This window comes from Bos taurus, chromosome 13, assembly GCF_002263795.3.
Source record: "Bos taurus isolate L1 Dominette 01449 registration number 42190680 breed Hereford chromosome 13, ARS-UCD2.0, whole genome shotgun sequence".
In the NCBI taxonomy this organism is placed as follows: Eukaryota; Metazoa; Chordata; class Mammalia; order Artiodactyla; family Bovidae; genus Bos; species Bos taurus.
The window spans coordinates 75,596,411-75,618,177 of record NC_037340.1 but is presented as its reverse complement, the minus strand read 5'-3'; the positions used below and the strand labels follow the sequence as shown (position 1 = coordinate 75,618,177).

The 21,767-nt window shown below is 47.4% G+C and overlaps 1 protein-coding gene across 5 annotated transcripts in view; it reads right to left on the bottom strand.

The window, feature by feature from the left end:
* Window positions 1-21,767, bottom strand: part of EYA2 (EYA transcriptional coactivator and phosphatase 2) — a 264,116-nt gene that overhangs the window by 143,607 nt on the left and 98,742 nt on the right. For 4 of the 5 annotated variants that reach the window (XM_010811532.4, XM_010811531.4, XM_059892762.1 and 1 more), the window contains 3 exon segments: window positions 17,438-17,480; window positions 13,441-13,583; window positions 7,951-8,067 (listed from right to left, as the gene is read on the bottom strand). In XM_010811532.4, the coding sequence (XP_010809834.1) occupies window positions 7,951-8,067; window positions 13,441-13,583; window positions 17,438-17,480 (303 nt within the window). 5 annotated transcript variants of the gene reach the window in all.

Here is a 21,767-nt window from a genome sequence, read left to right as displayed (position 1 = left end):
TAAAACTTTTAGAAATGAAAAATATGTACAAGATGAAAAAGAAATCACTGGAGAGTAATTAACAAGCAAATCAGATACTGCAGAAGAAAAGATTAATTGACTTGAAGACATGGGGAGGATATTTGAATAATACCCCCAAATTTTCCAAATTTGATGAAAACTATAAACTCACAGATCTAAGAAGCTCAATGAACACAAAGTACTACATCAAGGCCCATCAAAATTAAATTGCTTCAAACCAATGATAAGGAGAAAATCTTAAATGAACCAATACACCTTTGGCGTTCCCTGACATCATTTCCTTGTTTATGAATCACAAATGAGTTGATTCCTGGCATAGAAATATGCAAGGGAATAGACTGCGCTCATGTTTGCTTATATTTGCAAGAGGAAATTCCGGTTGGGTTCACAAGAACAGGGGCTAAGTACCGGGGATTTAGAAGCTGAGTGGATGTTGGATGAGGGTGGGATAGAGATTTCTGTAGATGTTTAAAGTAGATAAATGCATAACCTGCTTAAAAAATTAATATAAAGGAGTAACTTTAAACATATCTTTTTTTGTTATTATAAAAGGAAATACACTGGGAACTTCCCGGTGGTCCAGAGTGGGGGAGTCCACCTGCCAGCGCAGGGAACACGGGTTTGATCCCTGGTCCAGGAAGATCCTACCTGCCTCAGGGCAATTAAACCCGTATGTCACAACTACCGAAGCCCACATGCCCTAGAGCCTGTGCTCTGCAACAAGAGAAGCCACTGCAATGGGAAGCTTGTGTACTGCAATCTAGAGTGGACCCTGCTTGCTGCAACTAGAGAAAGTCTGAGCGCAGCAATGAAGATTCGGTGCAGTCAAAAATGAAAAGTGACGTGAAAGTCTCGCAGCCGTGTCTGACTCTTTGCGACCCCATGGACCATATAGTCCATGGAATTCTCCAGGCCAGAATACTGGAGTGGGTAGCTGTTCCCTTTGCCGGGGTATCTCCCCAACCCAGGTCTCCTGCATTGCAGGTGGATTCTTTACCAGCTGAGCCACCAGGGAAGCCCAGTGCAGTCAAAAATAAATTAAATTAAAATTTAAAAAAAGGAAATAAATTGGCAGGAGGGGAATTAAGGAATGATGGCTAACGGGTGTGGAGTTTCTTTTGCAATGATGAAAATATTGTGGGATTAGATAGGGTGATGGTTGCACAACTCTGTGAATACAGTAAAATCACTGAATCTACACTTTAAAAATGGTGAATTTTATGGTATATTAATTAATCTCATAAAAAAATAAATGAAAATACAGGAAAAAAGGAACACATGCGTGATCATCATGAAAAAAATTTAGAGAAAGAATTTTAACACAGGAAGGGGCCTAACAGCTTCCCAGGCGGTGTGAGTGGTAAAGAACAACCCTGCCAGTGCAGGATATATAGGAGACTGGGGTTCGATCCCTGGGTGGGGAAGATCCCCTGGAGGAGGGCATGGCAACTCACTCCAGTATTCTTGCCTGGAGAATCCTATGGACAGAGGAACCTGGTGGGCTACAGCCCATAGGGTTGCAAAGAGCCAGACACGACTGAAACAGCTGAGCATGGGGACTAAGAGTCGTTACAACCAGGGCTTCCCAGTGAGCAGAGAACATTAGTTTAGGGAGAGGGTCCCTGTTCAAAACTACCTGGGAAAACTGACTACTGAATTTCACTCCTGGAGAGTCACAAGGCACATTAGTCTGCAAAGGCTCTGAAAAGGCCTATGCGTGTGTGTGTGTGTGTTTCAGTCATGTCCGACTCTGTACGACCCCATGGACTGCTTGCTCCTTGGAAGAAAAGTTATGACCAACCTGGACAGCATATTCAAAAGCAGATATATTACTTTACCAACAAAGGTCCATCTAGTCAAAGCTATGGTTTTTCCAGTGGTCATGTATGGATGTGAGAGTTGGACTATAAAGAAAGCTGAGCGCCGAAGAATTGATGCTTTTGAACTGTGGTGTTGGAGAAGACTCCTGAGAGTCCCTTGGACTGCAAGGAGATCCAACCAGTCCATCCTAAAGGAGATCAGTCCTGAATATTCATTGGAAGGACTGATGCTGAAGCTGAAACTCCAATACTTTGGCCACCTGAGGTGAAGAACCGACTCATGGGAAAAGAGCCTGATGCTAGGAAAGACTGAAGGAGGGAGGAGAAGGGGAAGACAGAGGATGAGATGGTTGGATGGCATCACTGACGCGATGAACATGAATTTGAGTAAGCTCTGGGAGTTGGTGATGGACAGGGAGGCCTGGTGTGCCGCAGTCCATGGGGTCGATCACAAGTAGTTGGACATGACTGAGCGACTGAACTGAACTAAACTTCCAGGCTTCTCTGTCAGTGGGATTCTCCAGGCAGGAATACTGGAGTCGGTTGCCATTCCCTTCTCCAGGGGATCTACCCCACCCTGGGATCAAACTCGAGTCTCCTAAGTCTACCTGCATTGGCTGGAGGGTTCTTTACTACTAGCGGCACCTGGCAAGCTGGCTCAGCTGGTACAGAATCTGCAACGCAGGAGACCTGGGTTCAATTCCTGGGCTGGGAAGATCCCCGGAGAAGGGAACGGCTACCCACTCCAGTATTCTGGCCTGGAGAACTCCAAAGAGTTGGACATGACTGAGCAAAAAGTGCTGCAGTGAAGACATCTAGGTTCACACTGCACACTATTTACCAAGTGTATTTGATGTATTTGACAATGACCTTTCCCAACTTCTTTATTTTTCAGTGAGTATTTGTGAGTGCCAGAGCTGTGAAACACAGATCATTAGAGTTCAGTGACTCGTCCAAAGTCACACATCTGGCTGGAGCCAGAGAAGGTGCTAGGTTTCATGAATCCAGCACAAACCAACCTCAGAGGTCTCTGGGTGAAATCATTGGCTCAGACTCTTCCTCTGGACTTTTAATTTCCCTATGCATCCTCAAATCACACATATCCATGTTGCTCTCGAAAGGCTTATGTTGGGTTCGGAGCTCACTGTTAACAATCCCTGTTATTGATGTTGTTTAGTCACTAAGTCGTGTCCGACTCCTGTAATCTCATGGACTGCAGCCCACCGAGGCTCCTCTGTCCATGGGATTTCCCAGGCAAGCACAGTGCGTTGCCATTTCCTCCTCCAGGGGATCTTCCCCACCCAGGGACTGAACCCACATCTCCTGCATTTGCAGGTGGATTCTTTCCCACTGAGCCACCAGGGCAGCCAAACAATCCCTGACTTTGGTAAATAATAGTAAAGAGGAATTCCCCCAGAAGAAGGCTCTCCCACTGTTTGTAAGGCCCGCCCCTGCACACCCCCGCCCCATTCACCATATTTCACCAGCAGGGAATCTGATGCTAATGTGGGTGGCTCAACAATGTCAAATTGGTATTTCTCTTTTCTCTTACCAAAACTACTTCCTAAAAAGGAGAGTTCAGGAAAGAGAAATGAATTTGGGGAAAACATAATACCATCAAATCAGACATTAGGATGAAAATAATATTTAACATTTGTAGTGCACTTAGTTTGTGCCGGTGCTGTTCTGAATATTTCACACACATTAACTCATTTAATTATTGCAGCACCCCACGCGTGGGTACAGTTCGTATCCCCATTTTACAGGGAAAGAAACTGAGGTACCAAGAAGTCACAAGGCTCAAAGTCCCACGCTGGCACATAGGGAACAGCTGGGAAGTTAGCTCAGCCTGACTTCAGGGTTACTGCCTTTAACTCTCATGTTCAGAAGCAACGAGAGAAATAATAAAAAAGTACACCCGGTCTTGAAGGACTTCATCTGATTGCTCATGGCCATTCTGTGCAGTCCCCCAATAGCCCCATGGGCTCACCGCTCTTGCTATGATGCTGGTCCCACAGGTGAGGAAAGGGATGCCTGGAGAAGCCAAGCACCTCACCCAGGTCCTGCCGCAGGACACAGTGCTGACTGCAGCCGGGTCCAGGGCTCTTAACCCCTCGGGGGCACCGGTAAGTTCTTACAACACACTCTCAAGACTTTTTGTTTGTTTGTTTTTTTCTTCTCTTTTTAATCTTTGTGGCCGTTTCCATGAACAGCAGTGTTTTAGCAGGAAAAGCCGAAATGGAACAACAACAAAAAAATCAAACTCATAAGAAATACATTTCAGCTACGAAAACCCCTGGGTGAACTTAAAAAAGAAAATAAACAGCCATGAAAAGGCCACAGGGGCTGTGAACTTTTCTTTTCTACATTTACTGTACATTTGGCAGTGGGGCAATGCTATATTAGCAGATACAGATCTCCAACCAGGGCTGTGGGGGGCAGGGGAAATGGCTCTGCTGAAGTTTCTGGAAGTTACTGAGATCGGGTAGAAGACCCAGCAGGAGGCATTTTTAATGCTTTCCAGTCCTTACCCTACACAAGTCACGCTGCTGCTGCTGTGCCTCAGTTTACCCATCTGTAAATGATGGCGTGGTCCCCACTCAGGGACTTATTTTTACTTCTGTAAAATGATGATTTTAAATTCTTAAAGAAAAGGACTCAGCTCAGCTTCTGAATATGGACCAATCTGACTCCAAATTGGTGCTTTCAGGCCCCAAACTCAATCTCAGTCTCTCTTGATTCCCTTCTTCTTTCAAAAACCCTATGCTTAACCCACATCTTCCATTCTGAAAGGCACACAGAGTAGTTGGAGAGTTTATTTCTCCTCTGGAACAACTTGAAAAAAAAAGTTAATAGGAAGCACATGGGCATGGTGTGTGAGCCTTCTGTGTGTTTGCATTTGAAAAAAAAAATACTTAAGGAGGAATATGTCAGGCTTGCAAAATGCCTGGGCTGTCTCAAGAGCAGTTTATGGCCATTAGCATTAGACTGAAGGCAGTTAATTGGGACAAAGTCCAGCTGGCATCTGGGCCATGAAGACGATAAGAAAATAACCTGGACTATTCCCATGGTCCAGTGGGAGTGGATCAGGAGATGTTTTTCTATTTGTGAGGGCTGATGGGGGTGGGGTCTGGGCCAGGGCTCATCCATGGAGGTTGGTCTTCTAGAAGGATCTATGAGAGTGTGGAAGTGGACTAGTGTTGGGGTTATGTGCCTGGGCTCTGGATGGGAACTGCCTGGTTTGAAATCCCACTGCCACAGCCAGGTGACCTTAGGCAAGCCACTTTACCACGGTGTGCCTCAGTTTTTCCACCTGTAAGATGGGGATACAACAGAACCTAGGTCACAGAGCTGCTGGGAAGATCAAGGGGAATGTGTAATTGCAGAACAAGGGCAGCGTCTGGAGTCTGAAGGAGTCTGGGAAACAGCACTTGCAAGGGAACAGCACAGGCTCAGGAACTCTACTCTGAATCCCAGCTCTCATCACTTCCTGGCCCTTGGGCAAGCCACTTCCTCATGTTCACTGTGTTTGAAGCAGCGTTGATGGAGCCCACCTCCTGTAACTTCTGTAATACGGACCAGAGAAGAAATAACATATTCTCTACGTCCCAGTCCAGGGGTGCCTCCTGCTTCACTTTCCAGTCTCATATCCCTTTCTCACTACCCCCAGATTCAAGTCTCCATTGGAGTCTTTCAGCACTGCAAGCCTTTTCCTGCCTCCAGACCTTTGCTCCCGCCGGTCCCTCTGCCTGGGCTGTCCAGTCTCCAGCTATTCACAGGCTGGTTCCTTTCCACCACTCAGGTCTCCTGACCATCTGGGCAACGTCCATCACCACTCCCTTCATCAAGGCCCATCACAGCGCCCTGTTTGGTTCTTCACGCGATTTAGCACAATCTGTTATGATCGACTTATTTAATTGTTCACTGTCTGTCTCCTTAGAAGCCCTGAGACAGTCACATACATTTCTATTGGAAAAGCTGAAAAAAGAACTGGTTAAGATGGTTAGTTCAGTTCAGTTCAGTTCAGTCGCTCAATCGTGTCCGACTCTGCGACCCCATGAATCGCAGCACGCCAGGCCTCCCTGTCCATCACCAACTCCCGGAGTTCACTCAGACTCATGTCCATTGAGTCAGTGATGCCATCCAGCCATCTCATCCTCTGTCATCCCCTTTTCCTCCTGCCCCTAATCCCTCCCAGCATCAGAGTCTTTTCCAATGAGTTAACTCTTCGCATGAGGTGGCCAAAGTACTGGAGTTTCAGCTTTAGCATCATTCCTTCCAAAGAACACCCAGGGCTGATCTCCTTTAGAATGGACTGGTTGGATCTCCTTGCAGTCCAAGGGACTCTCAGGAGTCTTCTCCAACACCACGGTTAAGATCAATCCAAAGATAAGTTAAAGTTCAGGGTCTTCACAAGCCTTTATGATCAGGATTGTGCTACTGTTTACTCCCTACCTGAAGATGGGTCCCAGCACCTTATCCCCTTCAGTGGGACTCAGAAAAGACCCCCAGGGAGACAGAGGTGCCAACAGAAGCAAAGGAGGCAGGAGGTACCACAGCGAAGAGCAGGCTTTGAGTCTGGTTTGGGGCTGGGAATCCACCAGGCCCCCAAGACACTTCTTGCAGCCTGTTTCTCACTGCCCTTGCAGTAAAATCTAAGCTCCTTGCAGTGATGCTGGGTGGGTCAGGCAATCCCTCTATGACTCAGTTCTGTCTCCTGCAAATAATACTAGAACCAACACTTTGTGGAGTGTCATGAAGGTTGTATGAGATCATAAGCCAGTTTGTGTGGCATGTGGTGAATGCTAGGTTAACGTTAGCTGATGGTGTCATCAACAAACTCTATTGCAAATCTTTACATGGATGGTCTTCCAACGTCTGGGCATTAATGCTCATCACCTCCTTTCTCTTACATACCCCCAAGATCATTTGCTGTCTCTTCATAATGCCTTTTCCTGAAAGGATGCCCTTAACATCAATTTAAATTGTTTCCTTAATTAAAAAGACAAAGCAGCAAAACTTGCAAAGATTTTTTTTTCAGAGAAATGTAGCATCATGCATTAGCCCACCACCTTGTCATTACTCTTTTAATTTTGCACATTACTTTTCAGACTCTTGGTGGTCATTCGTACCAGCTTTCAAGAAGGAAAAAAAAGAATACCAGGGTGAGGATGCCCCGAATTACTGCCATCAGCCTTCTACTCCATGTATCAGCTCCAACACACTCCCCACGGGGCACCGGAGAAGGGAAGGGGCCTTTGGATGGTGACAGGTGGGAACAGGAGAATGCAGCAGGCCAGTTCCTTAGGGTATGTGGGGTTGGTGGGAGTCACACTGGAGTTTCTTCCCTTTCTAAGGCTGCCCAATGGGGATGCGGAGCCTGGAACCTCCTGCCTGGAATAACAACGCTTTTACCTGCTGTCCAGTATTCCCAACACCTGTCACTTCTCTGAGTCTACAATGGACTTGCCTGTCCCATCACACTTCAAATCAAAGCCAACACCTCCCCTCTGCCCTCAAGGCCTTGCATGCTTTAGCCCTGCTCTCCCCCAGACTCTCTCCTCTTATATCCTCCTAATCCTGCTCCAGCCCCACTGGCCCCTATTTTGTGCCCTAAACACATTAAGACACTCCCGCGCCACCCCCCCCACAGAGCTTTGGCACAGGCTGTTCCTTCTGCCAGGCATGTTCTTCCCCCTGGTCTGCGCAGGGCTGGTTCTGCCTCATACTTAGGCCTCTGTCCTATGTCACATCTTCCAAGAGCCTTCTTGATGACTATTAAAGTTACCTCTCCCACCTCTCCGGACCCCTCAACTATTCATCACTCTCTGTCCGTTTATTGGCTTCATTGCATTCAACCCCTTCTGAAATTAGCCATTTGCTATTTGCTGCCTTGTTTAATTGTGAGTCTCTCCCTCCTGCCCTTGTAATTGCCCTGAGGGCAGAAGTCGTTATCTCCTCTGCCCACCACTGCAACTCCGCTACTTGAGATAGGTCCTGGCACATAGTAGGTACTCAATAAAGCTGTTGAATAAATGAACGAACGACTGGACACCCGACTCAGGCAGTACCTTCGAGACGGCAGGGAAGGGCGCAGGACTGCACTCACCATGCATCTGGTAGGTGTACGGGCTCTGTCCAGAGGCTGGGGTGCTGAAGCTGGAGCCATAGCTGAGGAAGCCACTCTGGCCGGGGGAATGGTTCAAGCTGTCTTCTGTCTTGATGCCTTGGAAGGGGAAAGAGAAGCACCAGGCACACACAATTAGGATGCTTCCTTGTCACCCGCAGAAGAGCTGCGGAATCAAGACAGCATGATTTCAGCTCTATCTCAGTCCCACATGTCCTTCTTGGCCTGTGTATGTTAAAGGAAAACCTGAAATTGGTTGCTTTTGTTTAAAAATCAGGAGATTTCACCCCCAAAATCTAGACTTATGGCCTCTCTTGAGCAACAGGATGATCTAGAAACCTCATGACCATGTTCCCACATGACAATACACTGTCTCCAGAAGCTCCCCAATTTGTGAGTTTCCAGGTCACCATGGTTCCCATAACTGTCTCTGAGACATGGAGGTTGGTTTTTAAGGTGCTATTTTTCACCACAGTTTTTTTGGGTGTTTTTGTTTGTTTTTACATCCTAGGACGTGTTCAAGAGTGATAAAGGGAAAGGCAGGCTAAGTGGATCTCATCTTTTGCACATGTGGTCAGCTTCCTGCCTGACTCTACATTCTTATTTGCTTATTTACTCTTACATTGCTTATCTTTATCTTATAGGTGTAAAACAGTATTTCAGTACTATTTAAATTTGCATTTTTTTTAAAAGGACACTGCTAGTTCTGGGGATGGTTTTGTAGTTATGATTTCCCTCCTTCTCACCCATTCACCCCCATAAATAAAGAGAATGCTTAATGTGGTAAAAAACAATGGATTCTGACTCAAGTGGTCTGGGCAGGAGCCCAGGACTGACGGTTTGCTTCATTACTTGGTGACCTGGACAGTTTCTCCTCCAACCCCCTCCCTTATGAAATAAGATGCTGATTCCCACTGGCAGGATTGCTGGGAGATGAAAAGAAAGGGAATGAATGAATATCTAAAGCTGTGAATGAGGTACTCACAACAATCCCATGAACTAGGCAATATGACTTTCCCCATTTTATTTTATGGTTTTTTTTTTTTTTGCCAAACTGAGAGGCAGGCATATGGGAGCTTAGTTCCCGGACCAGGTATCGAACCTGCACCACCTGCAGTGCAAGCATGGTATCTTAACCACTGAACCATCAGGGAAGTTTCTCCCCATTTTAAAGATGTGGAAACTGAGGTTCAGAAAACCAGGCCACTTAATCAGAGTCTTGCGATTAGCAGGTAACTCTGAAGTCTGGGTTTTCTTTGCTTTCTCTTGGTGCCTCTCAGTAATGGGTGTGAAGGGGTTTTATGCACTAGATGGTACACGACTTCACCGACACTTATGACAGCAACTTGGCTAACTTGGTGCCGGAGCCTCGCTGTCCTCTGTCTAGGCTTTCAACAGGACTTCCTGTTGAAAAAAGTACTCCACACTCCTGACCTCCTTGCCTCTGGTTTCCTGTTTAATTTAAAAAAAAATTTAGCATTTTTACAATTTAAAGTGAGAGATGTGTGACTTTTTTTTTTCACTTGAACACTTTGAGGCCACCGAAGGGTTATTAGTTGACCTAATTCCATATTGTTGTGTGTCAGGGAACAGGGAAGTCTGAGGAGAGGGAAAGAAATGAGGGAACGGCCAGCTGGTGGGCAGTCAGAACGCAACTCTGGTTGATTGAATGTGCCATCGTATGTGGCCCATTTCATGGAGCCCCCAAACAATCCAACAGTAACGCCAAAGGTCGCTGATGACAGATTACCATAACAAATATAGAAATGATGCAAAAGTCCAAAATATTGCCAATATGTAACACAGAGAGATGAAGTGAGCAAATGTAAAAACGGCCATGACAGACTAGCTCAAAGCACGGCCCTTCAATTTGTTAAAAAACAAAACAAAACAAAAAAAGAAACCCCACAGTATCTGTGAATCATAAGAGAGCAAAATGCTGTAAAACAAGGCATGCCTGTACACCCATTCAATTCTGTATTATCTATGGCTGTTATCAAAATACAGGGTAGACTTGAGTAGCTTTGATAGACACTGTATGGCCTACAAAGCGCAAAATACTTATTATCAGGCTCTTTACAGAAAAAGTTTGCCAAGCTCTACCCTACATAAGGCCTTCCCAGGTGGCACACTGGTAAAGAATTCACCTGCCAATGCAGGAGACACAGTTTTGACCCCTGGGTCGGGAAGGTCCCCTGGAGAAGGAAACAGCAACTGGCTCCAGTACTCTTGTTTGGAAAATCCCATGGATAGAGGAGCCTGGAGGGCTACAGTCCATGGGGTCGCAAAGAGCTGGACACGCCCGAGCACACATAGCAGTCCAAAGAAAGGCAGAGCAATGATATTAATAAAGGGAAAGGGGCAGTAACCAGCAAATCCAGGGATGTGGGTATTTGACAAGAAAGGGAGATAACCTCCCTTTATTTTTCATGTTGGATGGTCAGCTCACGGTTATTTATAGTGCTACTCTTTTACATATGTCTTAAAAGTTGCATAACATTGTGTTTGCATAACAAATTGAGAAAAAAGTACTCCACACTCCTGACCTCCTTGCCTCTGGTTTGCTCAACTGTGTTATTATTTCCCTGCAGCTATTTAAACAAAGGTAATAACACAATTTGCCAAGGAGCAAGGAGAAAAGTTTCCTAACAAGATTCAACAAGGTTTGTCCAGACGGTGAGCAAACACCGCCTGCTCTGGCACAGGCATGTGTGAAAGGAAAGGGCTTTTCAGCCCACCTGTCATTACTCAGTGATGTGGACATACCAGGTGTATGGCAGCCTGGCTGCTACTGTACTGACTGAACGTTTCCCTTGGGCCAGGCCCCGTGAGCTAAGCCCTTAATATAGATCAAAGGCTGACACATTGTGGTCCGTGGACCCACTGTGGCCCACTGTTTTTTTGTGTAAATAAAGCTTTATTAGAACACAGACACATTCATTAGTTCACATATTGTCTGGCTGGTTTCATGCTCCAACGGCAGTGCTGAGTGGCTGTGATAGAGACTGCATGGCCCAGAAAGCTGAAAATACTTAGGAACTGGCCCCTTAAAGAAAAAAGTAGCTGATACTGGATGTAGATGATCCCATTTACAGCAACAACAATGGTTAGGAAGCCAGACTTAGTATCACTCCCATTGTATGAAGGAGGTGACTCGCCCTGGGTCTTAGGACCAGCTAAGGGGCAGAGGTGGGGTGTGAACCCAGGATATGTGGCCTTGCCCCTTATGTTGTATTCTGAGGGCAGAGAGCCTCTGAAAGTAACTGGGACTGAAAAATGACTTTTGACCAAATTAGTTTCCACCGGATGCCATGTTTTGTCTGGAAGCAGGGCTAGGGTTCTCTTTTATGCTGAAAAATAATCTGGTTTCATGTGTCTTGACTGTCAGCCAGGCAGGTGACTCACCTGTGATTTTATCACCTGTCTTCTGGCACAGGAGGGACAGAAGTTAGAAAAGATGCCCACACCAGTTGGCCGAGGTCCATCACAGGTAATCCCCCAGGATTTCTGAAATGTGTGCTCAGGCAGCAGAGCTCAGCGGTGAGGGGCTTGGACTCCAGAGCCCAGGCTGCTGAGTGTAATTCCACCTCTACCACTGACCAACTGGGGGACCCTGAGCGAGTTATTTATCCTCTCTGAGCCTCTATTTATTTATCTCTTCAAAGAGGATAATGATTGGTCCTTCCTTCAAGAGTTGAGTGGGGCCTTAAAAGAATGAGTGGATACAGAGCCCTGAGGACTGTGGGTGGCAGCATCTCAGTGATACAGCATCTCAAAGACACAGCATCTCAGTGATGGCGTCTCTGATGGATGCGCGACCCAGTGTCCCACAACTTGTCACTCCTAACGCCACAACTGTTCTTGAATATGTCTATCTCTGTCTGTCTACTGCCCCCAGCAGGCTTCTACCATCACTCCACTCCAGGCTTCATCAGTCTCTCAACCTGCCTTCCTGTTTCTCCTCTTGCTTCTCTCCAATCCAATCTCCCCACAGCAGCCAAAGTGATCTTTTTTTTTTTTTAAAGATACATTTATTTACTTTTTGGCTGTGGTGGGTCTCTGTTGCTGCACGCAGGCTTTCTCAAATGACAGAAAGCAGGGGCTACTCTTCATTGTCGTGTGGGGCTTCTCGCTGCAGTGGCTTCTCTTGTTGCAGAGCACAGGCTCTAGGCAGGCGGGCTTTGGCGGTTGCAGCGAGTGGGCTCTAGAGCGCTGGCTTAGTAGTTGTGGCGCACGGGCTTAGTTGCTCTGAGGCATGAGGGATCTTGCCGGATCAGGGATTGAACCAGTGTCCCTTGATTGCAAGGTGGATTCTTAATCACTGGACCACCAGGGAAGCCCCAAAGTGATCTTTAAAAACCCCAGATTGCATCAGATAGCCCTATGTTTATAGACCTGTTTATAGACCTATGTTTAAGTTCCTGTTTCACTGGAATAAAGTCCTCCCCAGGTGCTAAGACTGCCCATCTCGCCTGTCTCATCTAGGTCCTGTGTTCCAGCCACGGGGCTTCTAGGGTTTGCCAAACCCATCTCCCCAGGATTCCCAGGCATCCTCTGCCTGGATGCCTCTCTTCCCGTGCTCACTAACGGTCATCTCTCAGTTCTCAGATGACAGCTCCTTGTGTAAAAGACCTTTCTTGGAGCTGGAACCCAAGTTAAATCTTCCTTGTTCTGTTCCATTTCACGATCTTGTCTTCCTTCATCCCATGAATCATAATTTGAATTTATGCTTTAAGCTACGATTTTTAAAAGTTCATTTGTTTTTTCTCCCTCTAGGCCAGGGGTTGTAAGCTTAAACGTCTTCAGGCAGCTAATTTAAGTGAGTAATGAGGGCTAGGAGAGGACTGTGGCCAACAAAGGCTAACAGGGTCAGCCCTACACAGTTACCTACTTTTGATGCAAAAATGTGGGCCCAGTGCTGCCCAGTCATCTGTTGTTTGTTTTTTTTTTCAAAGACATTAGAAATACGAATTTCTATGTAAACACTTTCGATTTAAAAACTGGCAATTAATTTTGCAAATGTCAAGTATATATTATAGGTTAAAAAATATCCAAGGGCCACCTTATCTCAGTTCTAGATTATCTTGGCAGAACCCAGGTAGAAGTAAAGATAACTCAGAGGAAAACATCGGAAAATGGAGAGACATTTTCCTCCTGATATCTTCTGAGCACCTGGATCCAGCCATACCTGATATCAGCGATGTCCCCAAGCTTACCAGTATGTGAATCATTAAATTTCCATTTTCTCTAAGCCAGCTTGGGTTAAGTTTCTTACCCTTGCAATCAAAAGAGGCCTTGACATAGTCTCTAGAACTTGAACTGTATTGAAAGTGTCTGTCCTTCTTCTCTATCTCTAATCCAAAATCAGGCTGGCTGCATGCCTCTTTCTGCATTTAACTGAAGCGTCTGGGCAGAATGAAGACCATGATGTTAGGGATCCTGGGGAAAGCAAGGGCTTGGTCAGGTACTCACTGTAAGAAGGGATTCCATAGGCTTGTGCTGGAGGCGGGTAAGCCGTGTAGGGGGTAGCTTGCTGGATCCCTGCACTGTACTGTGTCTGGCTGTAGGCTGCCATGGCCGAGGGAGGCTGACCAGGTGGGACACGCGGGCAAGGTCTGCGTGGAAGAAAGAAGATTAAATCTCCAAGCCCAACCTAGCACATCCCTCCCTCCTGGTATCACCACTACCACTATTTCCCTTAGGGTATTTTTTATTTTTTTGGCCTTGCGACTTTTGGGATCTTTCCTCCCTGATCAGGAACTCCAGTCCCAGCAATGAAAGTACTAGTCCTAGTCCCTGGACCACCATGTACTCTTTCCAGGAAAGAGACAACCTACATGTTCATCAGGTCCTATTTCAGTTTCCTTTCCTGGGCACCAGGAAAATGACACTTCCTGGGTCCCTTGTAGTCAGATTCAACCACGTGACTGGATTCTGCTCAACACAGCAGTTTAGCCAATAAAACCGTCTCCTGGAGACCTGCTGCCCTCTCTCCTCTTTCAGCAGCAAATGTGGAGGGTGCCAGTTGAGAGGGCGGAGCCAACAGGGTTGCACCCTGGAACCCCGAGTCAGCCTGTGGAGGAGCGCTGCCTTGGAGAGATCCATGCGATTCCTGGGCTTTATGTAAGAAAGAGACCGTTGTTGTGTTAATCCACTGGGACCAGGGTTTATTGATTACTACAGTAGAGCCCATTCCGCTGTGACTTTCTACCCTTATTTAGACACATTCCCAACTGATACAGCTTTGACAGGGTTGCCAGTCAAGATGCCCTGCTCTAGGCTACAGGGTGGGCATAGGGTGCAAGATTATCCAATCAGATTCTATTCTGGGAACTGAAATCCTGAGCTGAATAATTCATTCCAACAACCACATTCTGAAAAGACTGTTTTTATTCCTTTCCTATTGCTTGGATCCCAGAAGTGGTCCTATTCTGGGTCTTTCTCAAGACCTGATCATTCCAGTTTCAATTTCACTGTGAGCTACTCCAGATGCTTCAAAAAAAAAAAAAAAGAGAAGAAAAAAAAAAAAAACAGCTCCTTTCGGGCTTATATCAGCTGGTGTCTGGGCTTCCCAGATGGTGCTAGCGGAAAGAATCTGCCTGCTGATGCAGGGGACGTAAGAGATGCGGGTTCAATCCCTGGGTTGGGAAGATGCCCTGGAGGAGGAAATGGCAATCCGCCCCAGTATTATTGCCTGGAAATACCTATGGACAGAGGAGACTAGGTCCTTTGGGTCACAAAGAGTTGGACACAACTGAGCATCTGAACACAGCTGGGGTCTATTTGTCTTACTTGCAACCAAAGAACACAAATGAATTCCTTACTCCAAGATGAATAATCGGTTCCATAAGGGCTAGGACTTAAGGGCCACTGAGGGACTTCCCTGGCAGTCTAGTGGTTAAGAATCTGCCTGCAAATGTGGGAGACATGGGTTTGATCTCTGGTCTGGGACGATCCCACACGCCATGGGGCAACAAAGCCTGCGTGCCACAACTACTGAGCCCACGTTCCCTGCAAAGAGAAGCCCACACACCGCAACTAGAGATTAGCCCCTGCTTGCCCCAACCAGAGAACGGCTGTGAGTGGCGATGAAGACCCAGTATAACCAAAAATAAATAATACTAGGAAAAAATCCTAGAAAAGTAAATAAAGGGCTGCTGACCTACGACGTCCGTAACACAATGACTGCTAGTAACCCCTGAGCTCTGACCACAGGCTAGGCATCGTGTCTCACAGGCCTGATGTGGTCTACATCACATCAATACTGATATCAACTTCCTGGGGTAGAGGCTCTGCTAACTCCCATTTTAGAGAAGAGAAAACTGAAGCTCAGAGACCAGAAGTCACGGCTAGAAAGCGGGAAATCCAGAATCTGAACTTGGAAGTGTGACTCCTGAGCCCACACTTGTAACCATGGAGCTTTGCTGCTGCTCAGGGACAGGCCTGGGACTGACTCAGTCCTGCAGGCAGCAATAAATAAAGTCAAGGTTAGCTCATTCTAACCGGATGGGGACAAAACGGTGAATCTACAGATGCAATTTCTTTGGCCAGTGCAGTCTTTTTCTTAATTTGGAGTCGCCAATATTTTAAAACCAGGAGAGATTCACACATGAACATACACACTCCTTATTTTCCCCTTCTCTTGCACAACAGATGCTTTGGAAAGCCTGGGTCTGCTCTCCTGGACACTGTATTCAGCTGGATTTGAGAATTTCTTCTGACTCTCACATTGTCCTCAGCAGTCCTTCCTGTGATAAAAAACACTGACAATTCTTGGGTCTATGATGCGCCAGGCACTGTCCTGGTTACTGTATGTGGACTGGCTCATTTAAATCTCATAGCAACTGTGACAACCCTTGGAGGCACTTACTATTCCCATCCCCATTTTACAGATAAGAAAACTGAGGCAGAGAGAATGCACACAGCTGATCCACAATTTGAACCCTGGTTCCAGAGGCCACGTCCTTAACCACTCCACTAGGACACCCAGACCCTTTAGGTCAAAAACCCAGACTCTAAAGTTCTGTGCAACTTGACAAACTGTATCTAATCATTCTGACCAGAGTTTATCAGTAGATGGTAATGAGATTCCCAAACCAGTATCTGATTCCATTTTGATCACATTAATACAGTAAAACCTTCTCATTTCCAGAGTTTCTCCTACATATGAAGCCTAATGGCATGTATGAGACAGATGTAAAAATTCACAGAATTATAAAAGATGTTCTCAGGCCCCCTTTCCTTTTGACAACTTCTGTGCCAAAGGGTCAGGGAATTTGTTCGAAGATGCATAAGAAAGTCGCTTGAACTGGAGACACCAGATCCAGTATTGGAAGGTGTTTCATCAGTCAAGACTCCCACCTTATGAGGTGCCTGGAAACACATCCAGAGCATGGGACTTAGCACTGAGCAGAGAATTTTATTTGAAAATGTTCCCAATTTACACCTGTCTGGAAGTAGAAGGTGGAAATCCGAGATGATCAATTCCTGCTTCCCATCAAAACTGATGTGAATTTCATGGAATAAACTGGGGCTCAAATGAAAAGCCAGAGAGAGGACAAGGAAGCTCTCTAACCCCAAGGCCACAAAACAAGTTAGGTAGATTTAATAGACCTCAGTTGCTACTGACAACCCCCAAAGTATCTTCTGGAGGGAAAGGAGTGCTGAGAAAGTGTGTTCCTTACAAACAGCTTCTCCGGGGTCGTCTGGGGAAGAGAATATCCAGCTATGGAGGAGGTGAGTATTCAGAGGAGGGCCATGCTGACCATCCTGCCAAGGCTGGGGCTTCTCACACTGCGGGGTGCAGACAAGGCAGCTCCCCAGTTGCCTTGGGTAACCCTGTCCATCACCAGGCTCCCACCGACCCCTGGACGCAGCTCTAGTGGAGCATCTGTACCGTTCACCATATTGAGCTCTCTCATCTACTGGTCCATTTCCCACTAGACTGGAAGCTCTCTGAGGGTAGGGGCTGTGTCTCATTGATCCTGCAAGTCTCCAGAGCTCCTAGGAGATTTGGTTATTGAGCAGTGTTGGGTGAATAGTGGAGTAGGAAGAAGGGAAGAAGGAGGAGAGAGAGATAAGAGAAAGGAAAGGAAGGAAGGAAAAACAGAGAGGGAGAGAGAGAGAAGCAAGAGGGAGACAGGAACGGAGAAAATCTACGTTAGGAAAGGACAGGAAGGAAAGAAAGAAAGGATTGAAAAAAGGAGAAGAAAACAATAGCCAACACTCCCGGAACAGTCTATTCCAGACCCCATTCTAAGTGTCTTTTATGTGAAATAGACATCAGGATTGTTCCCTTTTTCCAGATGGGGAGACTGAGGCCTGGGGAAGTGGGGGTCATTTGTTCAAGGTCGCTCAACCAGTTAAGAGCATCACTGGGATTCCTCTCCAGGGAGTCTGGCTCCAGAGCCTCTGCCTCCAAGGAGAAAAGGGAGAGAGAGTGAGAGGAAGCTAAGGTAAGGGTACTCACCTTGCAAAGAGCTGGGACACACTCCGAGCCGATGTGGTGATGCCTGGAGAGGAAAAAAAGATTTCAAGGACTTGAGCTGTCAGCGAGATGGTCCCCAGAAGCTGTGACTTCAGATGCCAGGCTGAGGGGGAAGAAACTCATGGAGTTGCTGTCAGGGACTTTCTCAAGCACACAAGCTTATCCAAGCCACATCAATGTAGCACTTTTTCCTTCTTGAAAAGCCTTCTCTGGGTGTGCTTTGTCTCCAGGTACTAAGTGAAGGACTATGTATATACAATCTATAGCATCTTGAAACATCAGGGTGGAATCCATCCCCCCACCCATTGTACAGATGGAGAAATGGAGACTAAAGAGACAGAAAGAATGTGCTTGAGCTAGGCCCATGACTAGATGTCAGCTGGCACCATTTCTACTGCTGGATGGAGACCCACTCTTTTCTTTGCTTTAAAGGCAACCCCAGAAACCCAGAAAGGCAGATACTGGTTGGCTCTGGCTATCCGACACCCATTTTCCTTCCTTCTGAGGACATCACATTAATATTCCTCCTCTCCCTTCCCAGTTTCAGTCCGTGGGGTTCAGGTGGGGCTGGCTCCAGCACTTAGGGGAGACACATCTTGGATTGTCTCCAAGGCTCCAACTAGAGTGTGGGGAGGGAGATGGGAGACGCCTGAAGTCCTGGTACAAGGACTGTGTCCCTGGGCACTCAGCCTCCAACCATGGTTGGAAGGCAATGATCAGGAGATGATGAAGAGGTGATACAATTTTGCTGGGAGAGATTTTGCCAAGAGGATCATTTCAAACACCATCAGTTCACTGGGGAGGATTTTGTGCTGTGTCATCTTGAACAAAGACAATGCAATGCCCGCAGTGTGGAGCCCCGGCAAGTTCTAGATGACGTGTCGACTGATTGTACCAACCTGCCAATTCACACTCCCTGGTTTGCAGGGCAGGGGCAGGGGTGTCCCTGTGCCTCCCGAGAAATACTCCACGCCCTCCAGAGCTCTGGGCCGCTCTGTAAACCAACCTGCAATCCCAACTGTACCTCTGAGTCAGCACTGAGACTTTGGGCAGATTGCCTATAGTCTCCAGGGCTCAGGGCACCCTCCTGTGAAATGGGGGAAAACATTTGTCTCACAGCGGTGCGTGAGGATGAAATGAGATTATGATGATGGTAACAGTGATGATTCTATCCATCATTTACCCTGTGCCGGCTACGAGCCAAACTCTTCTAAACCTGTTATCTGGATTCATTATTTTAATCCTCATAATCCTCCCCCCTCCCACCTTGAGGAAGGTTCTGTTCCCGTCCCTGTGTTACAGATGAAGGGAGATGCAGTTGACATCACACACTCAAGAACGCACGGGTCCTAAGGGGCAGATCCGTGGTCTGAGCTCAGGTGGTCTGGCTCCGGAATTTGGCTTCCCAAACAGGGCACAGCAGCCCACGAGTGCAGTCATCATCATTAACAACAACCAGCCCCCACCAACAAGCTCACACGTGCCAGGCTCTGCGTTAACTGCCTGAACTCACTTCACTCCCAATGCAACAAGGACATCCTCATTGCAGTCATGCCGAAACCAAGGCTCCAAAGGCTAATGAGGTGCCTTGCTCAAGCCTGTGGACGTGGAAACTGGGACTCAAACCTAAGGCTGTTTAGTCCCAAGTCTATTTGCTTTTTGTGTGTGTGTGTGTGTGGCGGGGTCGGGGGGGGGGGGTTGTGCCTTGTGGCCTGTGGGATCTTAGTTCCCTGATCAGGATGGAACTCGTGCCCCTGCATTGGAAGTGTGGAGTCTTAACCGCTAGACTGCCAGGGGAGTCCCAAGCCCATTTCCTTAATCATCTCCTTGGTTGAGTCAAATTCTGTTTGAGTCCCAAGCTACTAGGGTGAGGAGGCAAGTCCTGAAGTCCACTTAGAAAGCTATAGCTGGAATTTAAAAATAAAATAGGACGGACAGCATCAGCATATACTGGCCACATAGCACACGAGAAGGAATCGTGGAAAACTTTTATTCTAGCTATACATGTGAGAATGTGGTGTGTGTGTGTGTGTGCGTGTGTGTGCTGGAGGACTGTGTAATATAACGTATCTTCCTATGTGCTGTCTTTATACAAAGTCGGGCCAACAGGGGTCCAAAGCCGCGGAAAGGCCCTGGCTCCGCTTCCTCACCGCTAATGTCCCTGCTCTGGGTTTTTGCCCCAGGTGGAGCCTCCCATATCCCCCTTCCTCCGCTTCCCCGAGGACCGTCTCCTTCTGAAACAGCCTCAGTTTCATTACTGGTAAGAAGCGTGTGATTTATGTTTAGTAATAATACTACATAAGATACTGAATTAAACATTTTGTGGTGCGTTTTAATAAACATGTAAATATTCATAAAAATCGCAATCTATGGAAATAGTCCCGTGGGCTCAGATGAACTCGGCATTCTAGGAATGTGAAGAAAGCATCTTCCCATGCCTGCAACCTCTGCGCCCTGGTTTGCGGGTTCACGCGGCACCAATCGCCTCCTCCTTTCCTCTGAACCGCTGCATGCTCTGCCCTCCCCACGCGGGCCCGTCTCCTTCTCCGGCCGTGCAAACCTCCTATCCTCTCCCTCTTCCGCCCCAACAACCCCCAGGAAGACTGCACAAGCCAGTAACAGGCCTTCAGTCAGTGCTATGAGATTTTCCTTCTGCAGATGATGTGCTTTTTGAAAAGCATAAGCTTTCTCCTATTTTTTTTTTTTTTAAACTGGTATCACATTTAACTTTTTTGAATCCAAGATGCCTGGGAGAATTGAGAACCTGGAAAATGAATGTATTCTATAGAGAATAATCTCTTTCCCTTTCTTCTTCCTTTTTTCCCTGGTAAGGCTGGCACGGACCTCCTCGAGAATCCTGACGGGATGTGACGACACTGGGTCCTCAAGTTCCTTCCCTTCCTGTGGGCCCTGGAGTGGGACTGTGTCAAGGATGGCCATGCTCAACTCTTTGGGTGCAGAGGTGGGGTAGGGAATCCCCGAAAGCAGAGAGCCTCTCTCTTCCTCTGCTGGGGTCCAGGGATATTAGTCCTGTGGACCAGGAGGCCCAGCTGCAGTTGGAGCCATACATCCTCTGTGTATCAGGAAAGGGCCTGATGGAGTGGTCGTGGGGCAACGCCAACCCCAGCATGAAAGGTGGAAGAAGCATTATTGTTCATGTCGTAGGAACAGCCTGGTTCTCGGGGTAGCCCTGGACACCTTTCAGGGACCCCCCGAGTCACCACTCTCTGGCTCCTGTTGTATGTGACAACTTTCTCCAAATGGTAAGTCAGAGCTAGACTTACATGGGGTGGAGACCATGCCAGACGGCATTCCATGCAGCTTAGGAATGGTCTGGCCCACAGACTTGGCAATGCCCCTGGGTGCAGGCATGACCCTCTGGACAGCAGCACGCCCATTGCACCCAAGCTTGCCAGAGGGATAGAGAATGTGGACTTCGGTCACGAGTCTCTCCATGAGGCCAGTGTCCCAGGCCCAGAGGGCATGCTGGCAATCGAGGGGGAGTGGTCATACTGCTCCTGGTTGCCCCATCACAAACATGGGACCCTTAGCACAGGGGCAGAAGACGTGTTAACTCTTGTTCTCAAGTGAGACCCAAGGGTGGTGAAGACCTCACAGGCTGTCGCAGCATCAGCCCTTTGATGCTGGTGGGATCCAGAGTCTGGAAGGTGGAGATGCCCTTCCTACTGACTACAGTGTTCTGTTCTCAGACTTGGCCATGCCGCTGAACATGGCATGGTGGACAAGACTGGGGGCAATGGCAGAATCACTGATGGCAACTTATATCCACGTTGATGGTGACTTATATCCACGTTGGGTATTCCCAGGTGGCACTAGTGGTAAAGAAGTTGCCTGCCAATGCAGGAGACGCCTGAGATGTGGGTCCGATCCCTGGGTTGAGGAGATCCCCTAGAGGAGGAAATGGCAACCCACTCCAGTACTCTTGCCTGGAGAATCCCAGGGACAGAGGAGCCTGGCAGGTTATGGTCCATAGTGTTGCAAAGAGTGGGACGTGACTTAGCACTAGCACTAAATCCAGGCTGCCAGTGGTAAAAACAGCCCTGGTGACCTGACTCACCGTAGCCAAATCTATTTACGCCAAGCTTCATGACGTGTCTCCGAGGGATGTGGTTAACACAGAAACTGGGGCAGCTGGCTCTCAAGGGAGGGGTGGAGAGCCTCCTTCATTTGTGAATTGAAAGCTCTAAGTCCCTTCTTCCTACGGGTGAAGGGAGAAGGATTAGCTAAACAGATAGCCAGAGCCTCAGGGTGATCTCATTCATTCATTCACCACCTTCCACATGCCAGGCAT